This window comes from Euleptes europaea, chromosome 3 (assembly GCF_029931775.1).
Source record: "Euleptes europaea isolate rEulEur1 chromosome 3, rEulEur1.hap1, whole genome shotgun sequence".
Taxonomy (NCBI): Eukaryota; Metazoa; Chordata; class Lepidosauria; order Squamata; family Sphaerodactylidae; genus Euleptes; species Euleptes europaea.
In genome coordinates, this window is record NC_079314.1 from 9,927,141 (window position 1) to 9,944,683 (window position 17,543).

The following is a 17,543-nucleotide window of genomic DNA, read 5'->3' on the forward strand; positions in this document are numbered from 1 at the left end:
ACACCAACAGCTTCTCTGCAGGGCCCAGCCAACTCCCTCCGGTCAGTCAGAGGGCTGCCAGAGAAACTGGCCGCTCAAATTGGGGTGGGGGTGGCAGGAATTGCTGGAAAGGTGCTCTGGCGCCTGAGGGTGGGGTAGGACGCAGGGGTGCCTGGCGGGCCTTGGGGGAGCCAAGACCACTTGACAGAAGGGTGCTGGGGGTGGGGGGTCGAAGGGCACCAGCAAGGGGGAAGGAAACCCCCGCCCTCCCCATGACTGGTGCAACGGAGGCAGGGAGGTGAGGGGTCAGGGGGATGTTTATTCTCTGGGAAAGGCAGGGAAATGCTCTAAGTGAGAAGTGCATTTCCTTCCAAACAGGCCTGCCTGCCCACAGAGATGAAATACAGCCCTTGCATTGGGGGTGGGGGGTGGGGGGAGCAGGCCTGGGGCCAGCGTTTCAGAGCTACTGACAGTGGCTTCAGCCTGCTTTGGGGGCCACGCTTTGCCTGCCCCCAACACCCTCCTCATTCAGAGGGGTATGGCTGGCTGGAGGCAGCAAGCTATGAAGAAGAGTTGGTTTTTATATGCCGACTTTCTCAACCACTTAAGGCAGAATCAAACCGGCTTGCAACCCCCTTCCCCTCCCCACAACAGACACCCTGTAAGGTAGGTGGGGCTGAGAGTGTGTGACTAGCCCAAGGTCACCCAGATGGCTTCACGTGTAGGAGTGGGGAAACAAATCCAGTTCACCAGATTAGCCTCCGCCGCTCATGTGTAGGAGCGGGGAATCAAACCTGGTTCTCCAGGTCAGAGTCCAGCACTCCAAACCACCGCTCTTAACCACTACGCCACACTGGCTATGCATGGAAAGGCATTCTGCACAAGCTCAGAAGCACTCTGTAGTGTTGCGCCCTGCTCCCTTTCCATCATGAGCAGAGATCGAGCCCTGGCCAGGCAGCCTGGAGGCCCCCAGCCGGACTCACTGGCTCATCCCGGTGGGGCAGAAGGTCTGCACCCCTCCTGCTCCGCATGGCCTCAATGGTCTCCCTTGGGCTCACTAGCAGGAGTGTTGGAGCCCACCAGTGACACCAACTCCACACCTGCAATGCCTTAAGCAAGCCCCCCACCTCCCCAGCTCGGTTCCTGATGTGGAGATACTCTGAGAAAGGGCAGACACACCCTACAGGAAGGGGAAATTCTCCTTCCAGAAACAGAGGGCAAGGTGCATTTCTAAAGCTAGGCTTGAAAACCACCTTTGCTTGGTCTCTAAGCACTGGAACCAGCAGCAGAGGTCTAAACATTTTTGCAGTCACCTTTAGGCTCTTGTAGGTTTGCCAACCTCCAGGTACAGCATATACAAAGGGAGTACAAACAGATACAAAATTTACAATAACAATCCAATAAGTATGACTTATCAAGAGGATGCCAAGGATCCTGATTCAACAGGTAAGTTCAAGTAATCAACCAATTAAGGTATCATTTGATATTAGAATTTTTTGAATCATTCAAATTCTTTTTAGGTTGCAGTTATTGGAACAAAGCCACAGGAAAAAGATGTCAGACGTGTTGTCTAGATCGGGACCACGTTTCGCATATGGCTTCTTCGGTGACCTGTATCAATAATAGATATAAGTATAAGTGCCTTAGTAGGTGTTGTCTCATAGGGACCGCAAAGATTTGTATCTTTTGGAGACCTGGATACAAATCTTTGCGGTCCCTATGAGACAACACCTACTAAGGCACTTATACTTATATCTATTATTGATACAGGTCACCGAAGAAGCCATATGCGAAACGTGGTCCCGATCTAGACAACACGTCTGACATCTTTTTCCTGTGGCTTTGTTCCAATAACTGCAACCTAAAAAGAATTTGAATGATTCAAAAAATTCTAATATCAAATGATACCTTAATTGGTTGATTACTTGAACTTACCTGTTGAATCAGGATCCTTGGCATCCTCTTGATAAGTCATACTTATTGGATTGTTATTGTAAATTTTGTATCTGTTTGTACTCCCTTTGTATATGCTGTATATATTTATTCACTTTGCACTTTATAAAATTCACTTATTTGCTTTATAGTGTTATAGTGCTGTTTTGGGTTGCTCCAATTATCCTTACAGCACTGAGCCTTCTTTTCTTGTGGTGAACCTCCAGGTACAAGCTGGAGATCTCCTGCCATTACAACTGATCTCCAGCCAATAGAGATCAGTTCACCTGGAGAAAATGGCCGCTTTGGCAATTGGACTCTATGGCATTGAAGTCCCCCCCTTCCCAAACCCTGCCCTCCTCAGGCTCCGCCCCAAAAACCTCCCACTGGTGGTGAAGAGGGACCTGGCAACCCTAGGTTCTTGGTGTGCCACAAAAGACCTAACAGCCATGTCCAGAGGCAGCCTACCCTTGAATACCAGTTGCTGGGGAAGAGGGGAGCGCCGTTGCCTTCAGGCCCAGGCTTCCTGGGGTGGAATCCAGTTGGCCACAGTTGGGCAACAAGAGGCTGGCATCGTTCAAGCCTGGGCCTGATCCAGAACTGGGATAGGACTTAGTGGCTAAGAGTGAGCTGCGGCCCAGAATGTTGCCAGTTCCAATCTCAGGTCATCCACCCAGACTCCCTTGGGAAAGCCACTTTCTCTTCGCCTCGGTTTCGTCATCTGCAATGCAGGGCAAATAAAACCAGCCTACTTTACAGGCCTGTTGTAAGGCTTACAAGAAGATGCATCTGAAACCATGGGAATGCTGAACGCGCTTCGTCGCTCAGCGGCAGGACAGCTACTTCTGCCCCCAGCCTCTCTAGCCAAAGGATCTCAGGGAGCTGAGTCCAGCAATGGTCTGAGACCCCCAGAGAGCACCTGCCAGCCAGAGCGGCCAATGCTGAGGCAGATGGGCTGAGGGCCTGACTCAGTGGGAGGCAGTGCCAGAAAGGGCTCCGTATGGATCCCAGCCAGCTCTGTACGATCATCTCTTCTAAGGTGCCCAACTAGCCCTGGCGGGTGTCAACAGGGGGGGCCCAGCAGAAACTAGCAAATTCTGTAGACCTCGCTGCAAAAGGGAGATTGTTGCTGAATTCTGCCAAGGAGGAGAGGGCACCCATGCCAGCCACCCTCGACTCTTTGCATGAAGGGCTTGGTGAAAACAGAGATGGACAGATATGCAGGGAGAGGGGGTTCCTCCCACCTGCCCCTGCCCCATGGAAGGCTTCTGTCTAAAGGTGGATGAATTGTTAAGCTGAACACACACACACACACACACACACACATGCAGGGCCATGTTCGGGGGATTGGCAGATTCAGGGATCTTGACCGGCATCCCACCGGGAATCTGTGGCAGAGGCAGCAGCTCCGGCCCCCTTTCCTGCAGCTTCTGGCTGGGAAAGGACTACTTTAAGCAGCCCACACCGGGGCTCCCCTTCCTAAAGATCTGTGGTGACACATCTCCGTCCCGGGGAGGACAGACAGCCTTGGGGAAAGAAATACGGCTTTCCTGACTGAACGGGGAAAGAGGGTCTGACGGAGAGGCAGGAAATGCTTAATCGGAATGCGGGTGGCTCTGACGTCGGGACCGATGGGGCAACCAGGCGTGGCAGCCGATGGTGCAGGGCAGAAGTGTGTGTGTGCTGGGGGAGGGGGGGAGGTCATTCTTATGGCTCCATATTTCTTCAAGTGTCAGGAAGTTCCAGAGACGGCCTTTGAGAGGATCCCTTTTCTTGTACAAAACAAACCGTTGAGACCAAGGGTGTTTTTGTCGGATGTACAAAATAGGGAAGCTGGGCACAGAATACAAGGCAAGCCCCCCTTCAGAGTCAGTCCTTAAAGCAACTGCAGCCCCTACCACCACCACCCCCAGTGAAAGGCAGGCTGGCCGGGCAGTCTGTGCTCCCCCTGCCTATCTACTTCTGTCGGCTCCTGTGTGTGGAGGAGGGGGGGAAACAGCCACCATCCATAAATGCTCAGTGCCCCTGACGGAAACCTCTTTCCTGGGGATGCTTCTGGATGCTGGGAACACCCCATGACGATGCAACAACCCCAGGTTTGGAGATGGTTCCCCCGCTCGGGAGGCAACTGCGCTCAGCTCCTGTCTCCAATCGTATTAATTAAATTGGGGGCAGAATCATTGCCAGCAGTATCAGTGCCTGGCTTGGCATAAGTGATGTAACGAAAAGGCGTCAAGCAAACAAATGGATGGGAACCACCAGCAGTGAGCGTGGGCGAAACGGTCGGGCTCATAAGAAGGACTTGGACAGGCCGGCCCAAAATCCTGTGCTGTTTGATCTTGCTTGGCCTTGGCAACTCCTTCACGACCATGACAACTTTTCCCTCTGATCTGGGCAAGGGGGAGAGGGGTCAGAGAAGCCCCGCTTGCTTTACCATCTTCCCCCCCCAAAAAAAACGACACAAAAAGCCACTCCTCTGGCCTAGAGGAAGGGGACAGTCAGCAGAGAGCTGGGAGGGGACCTGGGAACTGGAGAAGGGGTTTGTCAAGGGTTACGTTTAAAAACCGAATTTGGGCGACTCTGTCCTTGGCTCACCCCACAGCCGCAGGGAGGTGCGGAGCTTCCTCCAGGGCAGGCCTCTCACGCCGGGGATGTGTCTCGAAATAGTGCGGGGCTGTTCCTGTTTCCTTGTTTTGTTGTCTCTGGTTCCCAAGCGCGATTGCGGCCTGCAGAGGTTTGGGGCAAGGGGGCTTTCAGGCAGACGGCCTGCTCTGGGGGGGGGGAGGACAGGACACAGCAGCTCTTTCGAGGGGGGAAATCACAGCCCAGGGGGGGAGCACTGGTTGGGAAAGTTGCATGCCAAGGCCAGATGGACAGTGGGCTGGCCACAAACTCCATCAGCGGGTGGGGTTGTCCCCCCCCCACAACGGCAGTGCTGACACTGAACCTATATTAGCTGCAGGTTGGGGGTGGGGAGGCATGCTCTGTTAAGAAATGTGTCTGGATTAGTGCAGAAAAGAGCAACCGAAATGATTAGGGGACTAGAGCAACTGTCCTATGGGGAGCTGTTAAGACGCTTAGGGCTTGGAAAGAAGGCGGCTGAGGGGAGACGTGATAGAGGTCTAAAAAATTATGCATGGTTTGGAGAGAGTGGATAGGGAGACGTTTTTCTCCTTCTCCCATAATACTAGAACACGGGGTCATCTGCTAAAGCTGGAGGGTGAGAGATTCAAAACAGATAAAAGGAAGTATTTTTTCACACAATGCATCGTTAAATTGTGGAACTCCCTGCCCCAGGATGTAGTGATGGCTGCCAGGTTGGAGGGCTTTAAGAAGGGAGGGGACATGTTCATGGAGGAGAGGGGTATTCATGGGTACTAGTAAAAATGGATACTAGTCATGATGCATCCCTATTCTCTCCTGGATCAGAGAAGCGGGCCAAATATATTAGGTGCTGTGAAACACAGGTAGGATAGATGCTGCTGCAGTCATCTTGCTTGTGGGCTTCCTAGAGGCACCTGGTTGGCCACTGTGTGAACAGACTGCTGGACTTGATGGGCCTTGGTCTGACCCAGCAGGGCCTTTCTTATGTTCTTATGTTTAGTCTTGGAGTTATTAGCAGGGCTGCCAACTTTAATTCGCGAGGCCGTCTACTGATCTGGGAGGCAAAAAGTTGGTGGGGCGTTTGTGGGTCTGGCTAATGTCTCCGGAGGGAGCCGAAGGAACATTTCTCGACAGCTGGTCCTTCGAGCCACACGGGAGAGTCCTTGCTGCCCAACTGCCCATTCGCGCACTTCCTTGCATGCCCCAGCAAAGCCCTGATACTGAGATCTGACCCCATCAAACCAAAGGTTGATTCAACCAGCTCCCAGAAAGATCATACCCAGAAATCTTCAGACTCTTCAGTGTGTTCGTTTAATCTCACCTGAGAGTATGAGCGTGAAAGAGAAGCCGACAGGCAAACTCATCCACGGCATCCATGCATGCCCCCTTCCTTCCCCATGTGCCCTCTGGGGGTGAGGATGTGCCCAGAGGCTCAGGCAGCTTGATGCAAGGTCACAGTGCGCACAGACTGCACATCCAGTCACATGAACACATGAAGCTGCTTTCTACTGAATCAGACCCCCCTTGGTCCATCAAAGTCAGTATTGTCTACTCAGACCGGCAGCGGCTCTCCAGGGTCTCAGGCAGAGGTCTTTCACATCACCCACCTGCCTAGTCCCTCTAACTGGAGATGCCAGGGATTGAACCAAGCAGATGCTCTACCACTGAGCCACGATATTCCGTATGACGAGAAAGAAGTGCACCGAAGAGAAATTAAGTTCTCCGCTGCAAATCTCTCCCACCCCATGAATGGTCCTCTCCTTGGCTGGGAGGGGCTGGCCAGCCAAGCCCCATGGCCCAGTGGAGAGCCTGCTGTCTCCAAATGCAGCAAAAGTCCCACAGACCCAGGACAGAATTCCAGGGAAGGGTCAGACGACGACCGGGAGCATGTGGTGAGCTCTCCGTGCCAAACCAAATATGGTGGTCTGCCACCACACCGCAGAGAGGACAGGTCATTGGTGGGGCACCCTAGTGCCCTCCCACAGCTGGCAAAGAGAGCCAGGACAAACATTTTTGTGGGAGAAAAATTACAGGGAAGCTCACAGACCCTGCCCGAAAAAGAGATACTGTCCGGTTCTGAATAAATGCAGCAAAAATGGTCTCTATAAAAATCTGCTTGGCAAAGAATTCACTTAAGGCGTGAATAAATAGACCCAGCAACCAGAATATGAAAAAACTGCAGGCATCCCACGAATCTCTCTCTGTCTCTCCCCTTGTGCCAAAATCATCTCTCCGCAAACTGGCAGAGAAAACTTTTCTAGCAGCACACGGGGTTGCCCAAGGAAATTGTCTGGCAGTTTTCTTTAAGGCAGAGACTAAAGAAAGAACTCTGCAGCCGCTATGGATATGTTGTGAAACTCCCTGCTCCGAGAGGTGAGGTCAGGTGGCTTTAAAAGAGGATTAGGCAAATGCACAACAGAGCCTATCAGCCACCGTAGCCAGAGGTTGCCAGGGTTGGGGGAGCAGCTGCCCACGTCTCGCCCGTGGTTTTTTTTCTGGAGGCTCCCAACTGGCCGCAGCTCTCAGCCTCGGTCTGGGGCGAAATACCTAAAAACAAACCCTGGTTTGTGCAAAATCGCCCAGAAACTCCTGGACTGGTTTCCAAAGCCGACACGTCAGCGACATCTGGTGGCTACTAACGAAATTGCAAGGCAAGACAGCATTAAAGGGGGAGAGCAGAGACCCACTCCAATCAGGGTCGACTACCCCGTTGATGGGAATCGCCAGGCGCCACCCTGGAAAACCCAGCGGCCTGCCTGCTTCTAGTGGAAGAGCAGTGAAGGGTGTCTGGCCATGCACCCCAGCTAAGGGAAGAAAGCAGCCCTCCTCAGTCCCCAAGGTGGCTTACATAGTTCTCCTCTATTCTCTCTTCCTCACAACAACCCTAAGAGGTAGGCTAGAGGCTGAGAATGTGTGACTGTCCCGAGGTCGCCCAATGAACTTCCATGGCAGAGAGGGGATTTGAACCTGGGTCTCCCAGACCCTAACCCAACACTCTAACCACTACACTATGCTGGCACTCATCTGCACTCCTTCCCCCCCCCATGCCACCCTGGCCCTGCAGTTTCCTCCTCTGCACTGGCAAAAGGCCTCCTCCTCCCTTAAACACCTGAGCCAAGGCTCCTGTGCTGCCCCTTGTACCCGGAGCACCGTCCCATGGACCCCCCCCCAAAAAAAGTGGTGTGGTGGTTAAGAGGGGTGGACTCTAATCTGGAAAATCGGGTTTGATTCCCCACTCCTCCACATGAATGGCAGAGGCTAATCTGGTGAGCTGGATTTGTTTCCCCGCTCCTCCACATGAAGCCTACTGGGTGACCTTGGGCTAGTCACAGCTCTCTTAGAGTTCTCTCAGCCCCACCTACCTCATAGGGTGTCTGTTGTGGGGAGGGGAAGGAAAGGTGATTGTAAGCCGGTTTGATTCTCCCTTGAGTAGTAGAGAAAGTTGGCATATAAAAACCAACTCTTTTTCTTCTTCATAGCTGGCTGCCTCCAGCCAGCCATACCCCTCTCAATGAGGAGGGTGCTGGGGGCAGGTGAAGTGTGGCCCCCAAAGCAGGCTGAAGCCACAGTAGCTCTTCTTCTTTTCCACCTCCCCATGGCCAGAGGCATATCTGGCAGGGGTGGAAGTTGGGAAGATCCAACCAGCTGTTAGCCTGTGACTTGCAGCCGGGCCAGGGGGTGGGGGGCTGCATTTGCTAACCCAGAGACTCAAGGCCTGCCTAGGACGTGAAGTTTTTTTTTTTTTGCTTATTTTAATTGCACTGTTTAAATACAACCAGCGTGGTGTCACGGCTAAGAGCAGTAGGCTCTAATCTGGAGAACCGTGTTGGATTCCTTGCTCCTCCACATGCAGCCTGCTGGGGTGACCAGAACCCTCTGAACCCTCTCAGCCCATGCAGAGGAAGGCAGTGGCAAACCATCTCTGAATGTGTCGCTTGCCTTGAAAACCCTATGGGGGTCACCATAAGTCAGCTGTGACTTGACGGCACACACACATACACACACTGTTGGAATTTGTTGGTTTTTGGTTTTTTTTAGAACACTCAGTAAGCTGCTTTGAGTCCCTTCGGGAAGAAAAACACAATAAAGCACCCTAACAAACGAAAGTAGTTTCCCCACTTGCCAGGTGGCTGAAGATTGTGCAACTAACATCTGGACATGAGAGCAACTGCCCTGCTGGATCAGGCCACTGAGGGTCCCTCCAGTCCAGCCCCCGGCCTCACCCCATGGCCAGCCAGTCCCTCTGGGGGGCCCAGCAACAGGGCAGAGAGGCCAAGGCCTTCCCCTGATGTTGCCTCCTGCCACTGGGATTCAGAGGTTGACTGCCTCTGTAGATGGAGGTTCCCCCTAGTCCCTTGACAGATTTCTCCTCCAAAAATCTCTCTAACCCCCCTATAAAGCCACCTGTGCTTATGGCCATCACTATGGCAGAGAATTCTGCTATTTAATTACTCACTGGATAAAAGAGCCAGACTCCAGTAGCACCTTAAAGGCTAACAAAATTTCTGGCAGGGTATGAATTTTCGTGAGCCTGTGTACCCTGCCACAAAAGCTTGCACCCTGCCACAAATGTTGTTAGTCTTTAAGGTGCTACTAGACTCTGGCTCTTTTCTACTGCTAGTGACAGACTAACACGGCTACCCATCGTGACCTATCTCACTGGATAAAGGAGTACTTCCTTTTGTCCGTTCTGAATCGCTTGCCCATCCTCTTCGCTGGGTGGCCCTGAGCTCTGGGACAGGGAGCAAAAGTTCTCTCTGGGCCCTTCCTCCCCCCCGGGCATTTCTAAACCTCTTTCCTGATCCCCACCTTGGGTGCCCCTCCCGGCCCCCCATCATCTCCTGGTGGGGAAGCTGCTCCACATCAGCTTGGCTGCCTTCTTCAGCAACCCCCTCCCCTCGCCAGACTCCATCGTCTACTACCTGAGCAGAGCCTGCGAGCCCTTCAGGGCAGAGACCCCCCCCCCCCAATTTGTTGATGGGGTGTGTGTGTAGCCGCCATCCTGACTCACAGAGGCAGCCCTGCCCCACTCCCCTTCTCTGGCTCCAACCCTAGGGCCGGATCCCAGGGATTCGGGGGAGCTCAGCCCCAAGGACAAGCCCTCCTAGGTCCGAACCCGGCGCTCTAACCACTGCTCCGCATTGCCTCTGCCTGCGTCACCTGTCCTCCCCTCCCCAACGCTCCCTCCGGCTATTCATGGGCAGCCCGGTCTCTCGGGCAGCTCGGCGGGTGTAAAAAAGGCCCGCGTCCCCTTTAAGGCGCCAGACTGTGCCAACTCGAGCAGTCCGAGGGACGTTGGTGACGTCACCCCAGAGGCGTGCTACTCAGAGCGAGGACGGTACCAAGGGGGCGTCCCCCTTGCCCGTCGGTTGAATGGAATTGCCCAGGAGAAGCCGGAAGCGGCGGCGGCGAGGGCGGCGCACGTGGGCATGGAGTCTCCCGAGGGTGAGCGGAGGGCGCGGAGCGCGTTTACTAATAATTCCCAGTGGGTCGCCGTGTTAGTCTGTCTGCAGTAGTAGAAAAGGGCAAGAGTCCAGTAGCACCTGAAAGATTAACAAAAATATTTTCTGGTAGGGTATGAGCTTTCGTGAGCCACAGCTCACTTCTTCAGGTATCTGAAGGTATTCTTCAGGTATCTGAAGAAGTGAGCTGTGGCTCACGAAAGCTCATACCCTACCAGAAAATATTTTTGTTAGTCTTTAAGGTGCTCCTGGACTCTTGCCCTTTTCTACATTTACTAATAGGAGGCGCTTTTCAGAAAAGTGGACCAGAAGGGTGGCTACATGGCCGGGGAGGTAGATCTCCCCTGGGCCGCGGGCTCAGTGAAGCCTCCAGCTTCGGAGGCAGTGTACCTCTGGGTGCAAACATTTTGGGCAGACAGACCGCTTCTGTTGGGGGGTGGAGGGTTATCGAATAGGGAGGAGGGGTGGCAGCCTTGGGTAACAGGCTGCTTAAGGGGCTCGGGGGGGGGGCTTTGTATGCGGTGCCTGCGGTAGGACCCACCCACCCCCCACTGTCGGGAGACTCGGTATAAGGCCGTTTCTGAGAGGGGCCCGCAACAGCCCCGCGAGGTGCCCTTGCCGGTGAAGCGGAGTCCTAGGGACGGTCGTCCAGCTCACTCTTGTCCGCCTGGGCTTGAAGCGGCTCCAGTTTATAAGCAAAGCCATATTTCCCAGGGGTGGGGTGAAGCAGGGCCGTCTTAACAGCATGATAGGCCCCCCCGGGCAAAGCAGTGCCCTGGGGCCCCTACCTACACAACCACTCACAGGAATAAAAATGTAAAGGGTCGATAAAACTAAAGATATATTTATTGGTACTTCCAACAAAATCAGTGTTTCAACATTAAAAAAAAAACATGTGCAGCAAAGTCTAATCAACACAAACGTTTGAACAGTATAACATGATATCTATAGTTTATAATATGTATAGTTTAGTATAGTATTTATTTATTCATTGACAGCAAGTCACAACATACATAGATTAGCATGGGGCCCCTATGCTCTTGGGGCCCATGGGCAACTGCCCAGCGTGCCCATGCGCTAAGACAGCCCTGGGGTGGGGTGGGGTGGAGGCAGAGATCCCATTAGGGAGGGGTCCCCAACCCTCTTTGTTGAGATTCAGTGGCAGGGTTGGGAGGGGCGTTTATTGGCGCTCTAACATGGCATTACTGACCCCCAATGAATGAAATTGCATGTCTGTGGGTCTCTGCCTCCTCACTGGAGACTTGGGGGAGGAAAAGGGGTGGATTGACATGGTGGGGCTCTCCTGTCTGACCTCTCTCCCCATTTTCTCTCTCCACAGGACCTCTGCGCTTCACATGCCCCTCAGATTTCTCAGCCCATCCGGTCTGCCCTGGGTTCCCCTTCTCCCCAGATACACTGCAGGGCCCTTCCAAGGAGCTCTGGTTGATCCGAGCCCCGGACAGCTTCAGCCCGGAGAGGTGGGTTTCTGTGTGCCCTCAGGGCCCTAGACACCCGGGGGGGGGTGGTTTGCGTTCCTCAAAGAAACAGGACTGTAAGTGGTACACGGTGCTCTTTGTAATGGGTGGCCCAGGGGTGGTGGTGGTGGTGGTGGTCTTTGGCTGTTTAGGAGGGAGCCCAGATCCGGCGGGTGGGGGAAGGGGGGAAGCTGTTGCGTGTTGTGCTGCTTGTAATGTTGGGCTGTTTCTCCCCAGCCTCGATGGCCACTCTGTGCCGTTGCTCTGCTCCCGGACTCTGACGGTGACGCAGCCACACCGCAAAAAGATCTGCGTTCAAACGACCCTGGAGCATCTAGCCGGTGCTCAGCTGCTGGTCCCTTCGGGCCACAGAGGCCACCTCACCTGCTCCCTCCCTTTCAGCAACTCCCTGAGCATCTGTGAGAGATATGGGGACCCCAGTGACAACCAGCCCCTTTCCCCAGTGGTGGCCAGAACAGCCCCAGAAAGCCTTAAGCAACGCTTGCTGTCCTTCGAGTACCACCCAGAGAGAGGTCCGCTGCCCGGAGCAGTGGAGGAGCTTCCCAAGAAGAAGAGGAAGATGGCAAAGAACCACCGGCTTGGAAAGGAGGACCCTGAGGAAGAGCTGGCTCTCTTGGGGATGCCTTTGTGGCCAGCTACAGGAGGCGGCAAGGCAGAGGCTGCGCAGCAGCATGAGTGGGACGGGGCAGCCCCGTTGGCAAATGGCTCCCAACCAATCTCCGCAGCTGTTGCTCAAGATGGTCTCCTCTCTTGCGAGGCGGAGGCTGCAAGTCCCGGAAGCAAGAAGAAGAAGAGGAAGAAAAGGAAGGAGGACAGAGAACTGAAGAAGATGGGGGGAGAAGCAGAGGCCGGACGCCAGCACGAGGAGGAGGGGGCTGCCTCGTGGGCAGTCGGCTCCCTCCCAGAGGTCCAGCCAAACTCTGAATTTGCCCAGGATGGTCTCCTCTCTGGCGAGGTGGAGGCTGCAGGTCCCAGAAGCAAGAAGAGGAAGAAGAAAAGGGAGGACCGAGAAGTGAAGGATGAGGTGGAGGCAGGGGCCACACCCTCCCACAAGGAGAACGGATCAACCCCGTGGGCAATCGGCTTCCAGCCAAGCTCTGAACCCATTGCCCAGGACGGTCTCTTCTCTGGCAAGGCAGAGGATCCAACTCCCATAAGCAAGAAGAAGAAGAAGAAGAAAAGGAAGGAGGACCGAGAAGTGAAGGGTGAGACGGAGGCAGAGGCCTCCTGCCCGCTCGAGGAGAATGGGACAACCCCATGGGCAATCACCCCCCAGCCAAGCACTGAACCCATCGCACAGGATGGTCTCTTGTCTGGCAAGGCAGAGGGTCCAGGCCCCATAAGCATAAAGAAGAAGAAAAGGAAGAAGGACCGAGAAGTGAAGGACAAGATAGAGGGAGAGGGACTGCTGGATCTTAGCTCCTGCCAGGGAGGGGGCTCTGAGCCCCATGCAGGAGAGGACAGTCTCCCAGGGATGGAGGAAGTGACCCAGTGCACACACAAGGGAAATAGGAAAGAGAAGGCAGCAGCAGCTGAGGCCGCCTCCAATGAGGAAGAAACTGCTGGGGTGCTGTGGGACTTTAGCAGCCCGGGGGCCACCCCTGCAGGCAGGCTGGTGGCCCAGGAGGAACCCGGGGTGGGCAACTCAAGTCACAAAGCCAAGAAGAAGAGGAAGAAGGAGAAGCTGGAGGAAGGAGCCCAGGAGCTGGGAGGACGGCCCACTCCGCCGGAGGTGGAGGGCTGGGCTCAGCTGGGCACCCCCCTGGGGGCAGGAGGAGGGCAGGAGGCAGAGCCTGGCGTGGAGGAGCTGAGCCAGAGGCCCAAGAAGAAAAAGCATCACAGGCAGGAGGCTGCCAAGCAGGGGCTGGCCAGGGTGACGGAGCAGGGGCACTCCTAGCGGCAGGAGCGTGCTGGCCCAGGCCAGACGCCTCAGTGGGGGGCAAGACTTCACCCCCCTGAGTAGGCCCTCTCCTCTGGTGCACGGAGTCTTCTGTTGACATCAGAGATTCTTAATCGGCTGTGAATTGACTGGGCCCACAGGATCCAACCCCTTGTATTTTAAAAAGAGAACAAAACCTCTTCCTGGGACAACTATCTGGCCAGCTTGCCTGGTTTTTTTTGGGGGGGGGGTGTTTCCAGCTTTATAGTCTCTGTAGAGCTTGTTGAGAGGGTTTGATCCTGCTGGTCTCTGTGCGCCTTCCGGCAGCTGCTCACAACTAGCTCGTGCTGTGCCCTCTGCTGCCGACTGCACTGAAGTCCTTGCCCATAAAACACTGGTTACTAAAGCCACCTGGTCTGTTGTGTCTCGCTGAAGTTCCCGAGGTGGTCCAGCCCCAATCCCCGTGACCCGCTCCAGACTGCCTCCTGCAGAGAATGTTTCTTTTCTCTAGATTTAACAGCCACTGGCTATCCATCAACCACGTCACACTATAAAAAGGGGAGATGAAATTTAATTTTTCCTTGACACTATAAAGAGAAAAGTTGCCACGTCTCTCACGCAATTCACTGATCTATTTGACAGCAGTATCCACTTCTCAGAAAGTGTCTTTAGCTGTATTATCTATTTGTATTTATTTCGTGCAATATTGTTTTGTGGACATGCTAAAACAATGTGGGCTAGGGAGTAGGTTTTTTTTAATCAATTTATTTAAACTTTTAAAGGATACAGAAAGGAAAAAACGGGGAAGGGAAAAAGGAATCCATCTGAAGTATACATAAACAAAAGATGTAATTATTTCAAATAGTAAATTCAAAGAAACTTTTTAAGAGTTTATCAAATTTAAATTTCCATTTACTGCATATAGCATCTTTAACATTGAACATATATTAGTACTGTTATACTGTTAAACTAACTAGTGATTAGTTCTCTTCTTATACTATATTGCATATATGTATAAGTTTGTTGATATATAATCATAAAATAACTTCCATTTTTCATTGAATTGTTCTAGTGTTTCATTTGTAAAGGGATTCATCATAAAAGTCATTTTGGCTATATTAGCATAGTCGAGCAGTTTGTCCTTCCATTCTCCTATATCAGGTATGGCTGTTTGTTTCCAGGATCTTGCCAAAACAATTCTTACTGCCGTTGTAGCATATTTAAAGATTTCTTCCGATCTTGGGGGCAGGTCGGATGGTAATATACTCAATAAAAAATATTTAGGGTCCAACATTAGTTTTGTTCTGGTTATATTCTGAAGTTCATGATAGATTTCCTTCCAGTACGTTTGTACCTTTGGGCACGTCCACCAGACATGAAAATAGGAACCGTCCATCTGCTGACATTTCCAACAAGCCCCTTTTTTCTCTTTCGGATTGGCCATTTGGGAGATCATATTGGGTGTCATATACCATCTGTGGAACGTCTTGTACCAATTTGGCAAGGGAGTAGGTTTGATCCAGATAAAAAGGGCATTTCTGTTTTTCTGCAATAATTTTATTGTATTGCCCTTGTGTCTCGGCTGAGTCTAGGGCATTACATCTTGCTAATAAGAAAGCTTGTCTGAACTTATGAATTTCTGACAAGCAGGAATAATCTGGCAAGGAGAAAGTTCTGTTGAAGGGTGTCTGGAAGAAGCGATTTATGATTTGCGTCCTTTTTACCATTTTATGATTTTACCATTTGCGATTTGTGTCCTTAAACACTAAGGACCAGTCCTCATTTAAGATCTTATTTTATAATTGTTTACAGCTTGCTTTCCGAGTACTATTCCTTGCAGCTTTCAGTCACTCTATTGGGAGGGAAAATCTTTTGTCTAACCTACTAGTCCAGGTGGACACGGAGATATCTGAGATTAACAACTGAAACATGTCAGGAGCAGTCGATGAGAGACTACTGAAATTTAATGACAGATTGATATATAATATATGATAAGTTTGGGAGCCCCAGTTCTAACCATATAGCGGAGGAGGAGATGCATCGCGGAATACCCAGCAAGCTTCTAAAAAATTTAACTTGAAGACTATCAAGATGTTCTATATGGCCAGTGTACCAAACTGGAGCAGCATATCTAACAATTGAATGTATGATTGCTCTATATAGGATTATAAGGGCTGGTACAAATTGCTCTCCTTAGCAAAAGTAGAATTTGTTAAGGAAGATAAATGATGAATATAACTTTTGCATTAACATATGAATATGCAAGTCCCAAGACTGATTGTGTGTAAACATGACCCCGAGGTACTTAAAATTTCTTACTATTTCTATAGAATTTCCCCACAGGGATAAGAAATACACCCTTTTCAGTTTAGATTTAGTGAAGATTAAAACCTTAGGTTTGTCAAAATTTATTTCTAAATATTCTTTAGTGTAATAATCATAAAACTCATTTAAAATTTTCAGAATACCTGGGGGTGTACAGGCTAACAATACTAGATCGTCTGCACATGCTAAGTGTTGTATTGGCTGGCCACTTAGCTGAGGAGAACAGGACCTACAATCTTGGCTAGGCAGAAAGTCATTTATGTATAAACTGAATAGACGTGGGGCCAGAATGCAGCCCTGGCTCACACTTTACCTTGATTGGTTTCGAGAGGGGTAGAACTACCTGGTATAAGAATCTGTATCAGATTTTCAGAATATAAATTCCTAATAAGCATCAATAATCAGCCAGGCAAGCCCATATTAAAGAGTTTTTCCCAAAGTCTAACCAGAGATATGGAATTGAATACACCACAAACATCAATAAATGAAGACTATAGAACACTGCCAGCTGCTCATGTCTTTGTTGGCCAGTGATGATAACATGAAGCAATGGTGCAAACAATAATGTTTTTTTCCTAAATCCATATTGGGCATTGCTTAAGATGTTTTGAGTCCTCCATCCACACTTTCAGCCTATTGGCTAGGTGGCTAGTGTAAAATTGGCCCTGACGGAGTAAGCTTATCAGACAATAAATAGCTGGATCATTTTTTGTTCCCTTTTTGATTGCTAATTTCCATCTATAATTGCTAATTTCCAAATATTTGTTATTTCCCCAGTCTGATTTATCTCAGTAAGTAAAGGTGCCAAAAAGGAAAACCACTAGACTGGATCAAGTGTGAGCAACTCAGGTGGAATATAGTCACATCCTGGAGACTTCCCTGGTTTTACAGCTTTTATTAGACTGACTACCTGGTTGGCCACTGTGTGAACAGACTGCTGGACTTCATGGGCCTTGGTCTGATACAGCAGGGCTTTTCTTATGTTTTTATGTACTTCCCTTTTTGTATCATCTGGCCAGCTTGGAAATGTTGAAATCCTTAAATTAAGTGGGGTTTCTGATTTATTCCTAGCTGTGGCAAAACCTTTTCTGTAATGTTGGTCTCATTTAGAAGAGGGAATTGGAGGTGTAGGATCCACATGGGAACTAAAGATCTCATGTTCATGCCAAAAATCTGTGAGGTTTCTTTCTTTTTGCAAGAATTATCTTGACTATTCTTTCTTGCAAGATTCTTTCTTTTTAGTTTTAAGTATACAGCTGCAATGTTGCCTAATCTGCAGAAACCTTTGATAATTTAAGGGGGTAGGATGTTTCTTAAGTATAGCATAAGATTTCTTAAGCATTCTTTTTTGCAGTCTACAATCCCCATCAAACCAGTGCTTCCTACTGTATCTATCCCTCTTCAAAACTGTTTTGGTCAAAATTGGGGTAAACAATTTAACTCTCGCTTCCAGTTTAAATAAGAGGTTCGCAATGCTGGGTACTTCAGGTGCTATTGCCACAATCTGATTTACTTCTTGCTGCCTCATAATTCCTGCAGAGAATGTTTTGGGGCCTCTGTTCAAGAGCACTTCCTTATTTGTGGGGGTGCATTGCTGGGATCCTCAGGAAGCACTTTGTGGGGAAACTTCTCTGCAGGCCTGCATGGCAGGGAGGGCCAATGGGCTGGTCTGGGGTGACTCCTGTGGTCTGCAGCTGAAGGGGGAGCTGAGAGTGTCGGGTTCAGGGCTGGGATCCCTCGTCCTCTCAGGCATAAGCACCTTCCCCTGCAGGGCTGCCCCTGCCCTCCTTCCCAATAAACAACAAAAGGCTGCCTTGGGGATTTTGCCAATTGTGGTCCTTTTATTGCATGGTGTGATGTGCTTAT

General features: G+C 51.1%; 1 protein-coding gene across 1 annotated transcript; it reads left to right on the forward strand.

Annotated features, from left to right (window-relative positions):
• The first annotated feature begins 3,992 nt into the window (after positions 1-3,992).
• On the forward strand, positions 3,993-13,370 carry POLR1G (RNA polymerase I subunit G). Its single transcript, XM_056846314.1, has 4 exons — positions 3,993-4,007; positions 9,903-9,960; positions 11,317-11,455; positions 11,690-13,370. Exons 1-4 carry the CDS (start codon positions 3,993-3,995, stop codon positions 13,368-13,370), a joined length of 1,893 nt encoding a protein of 630 aa, XP_056702292.1.
• The last annotated feature ends 4,173 nt before the right edge of the window (positions 13,371-17,543 follow it).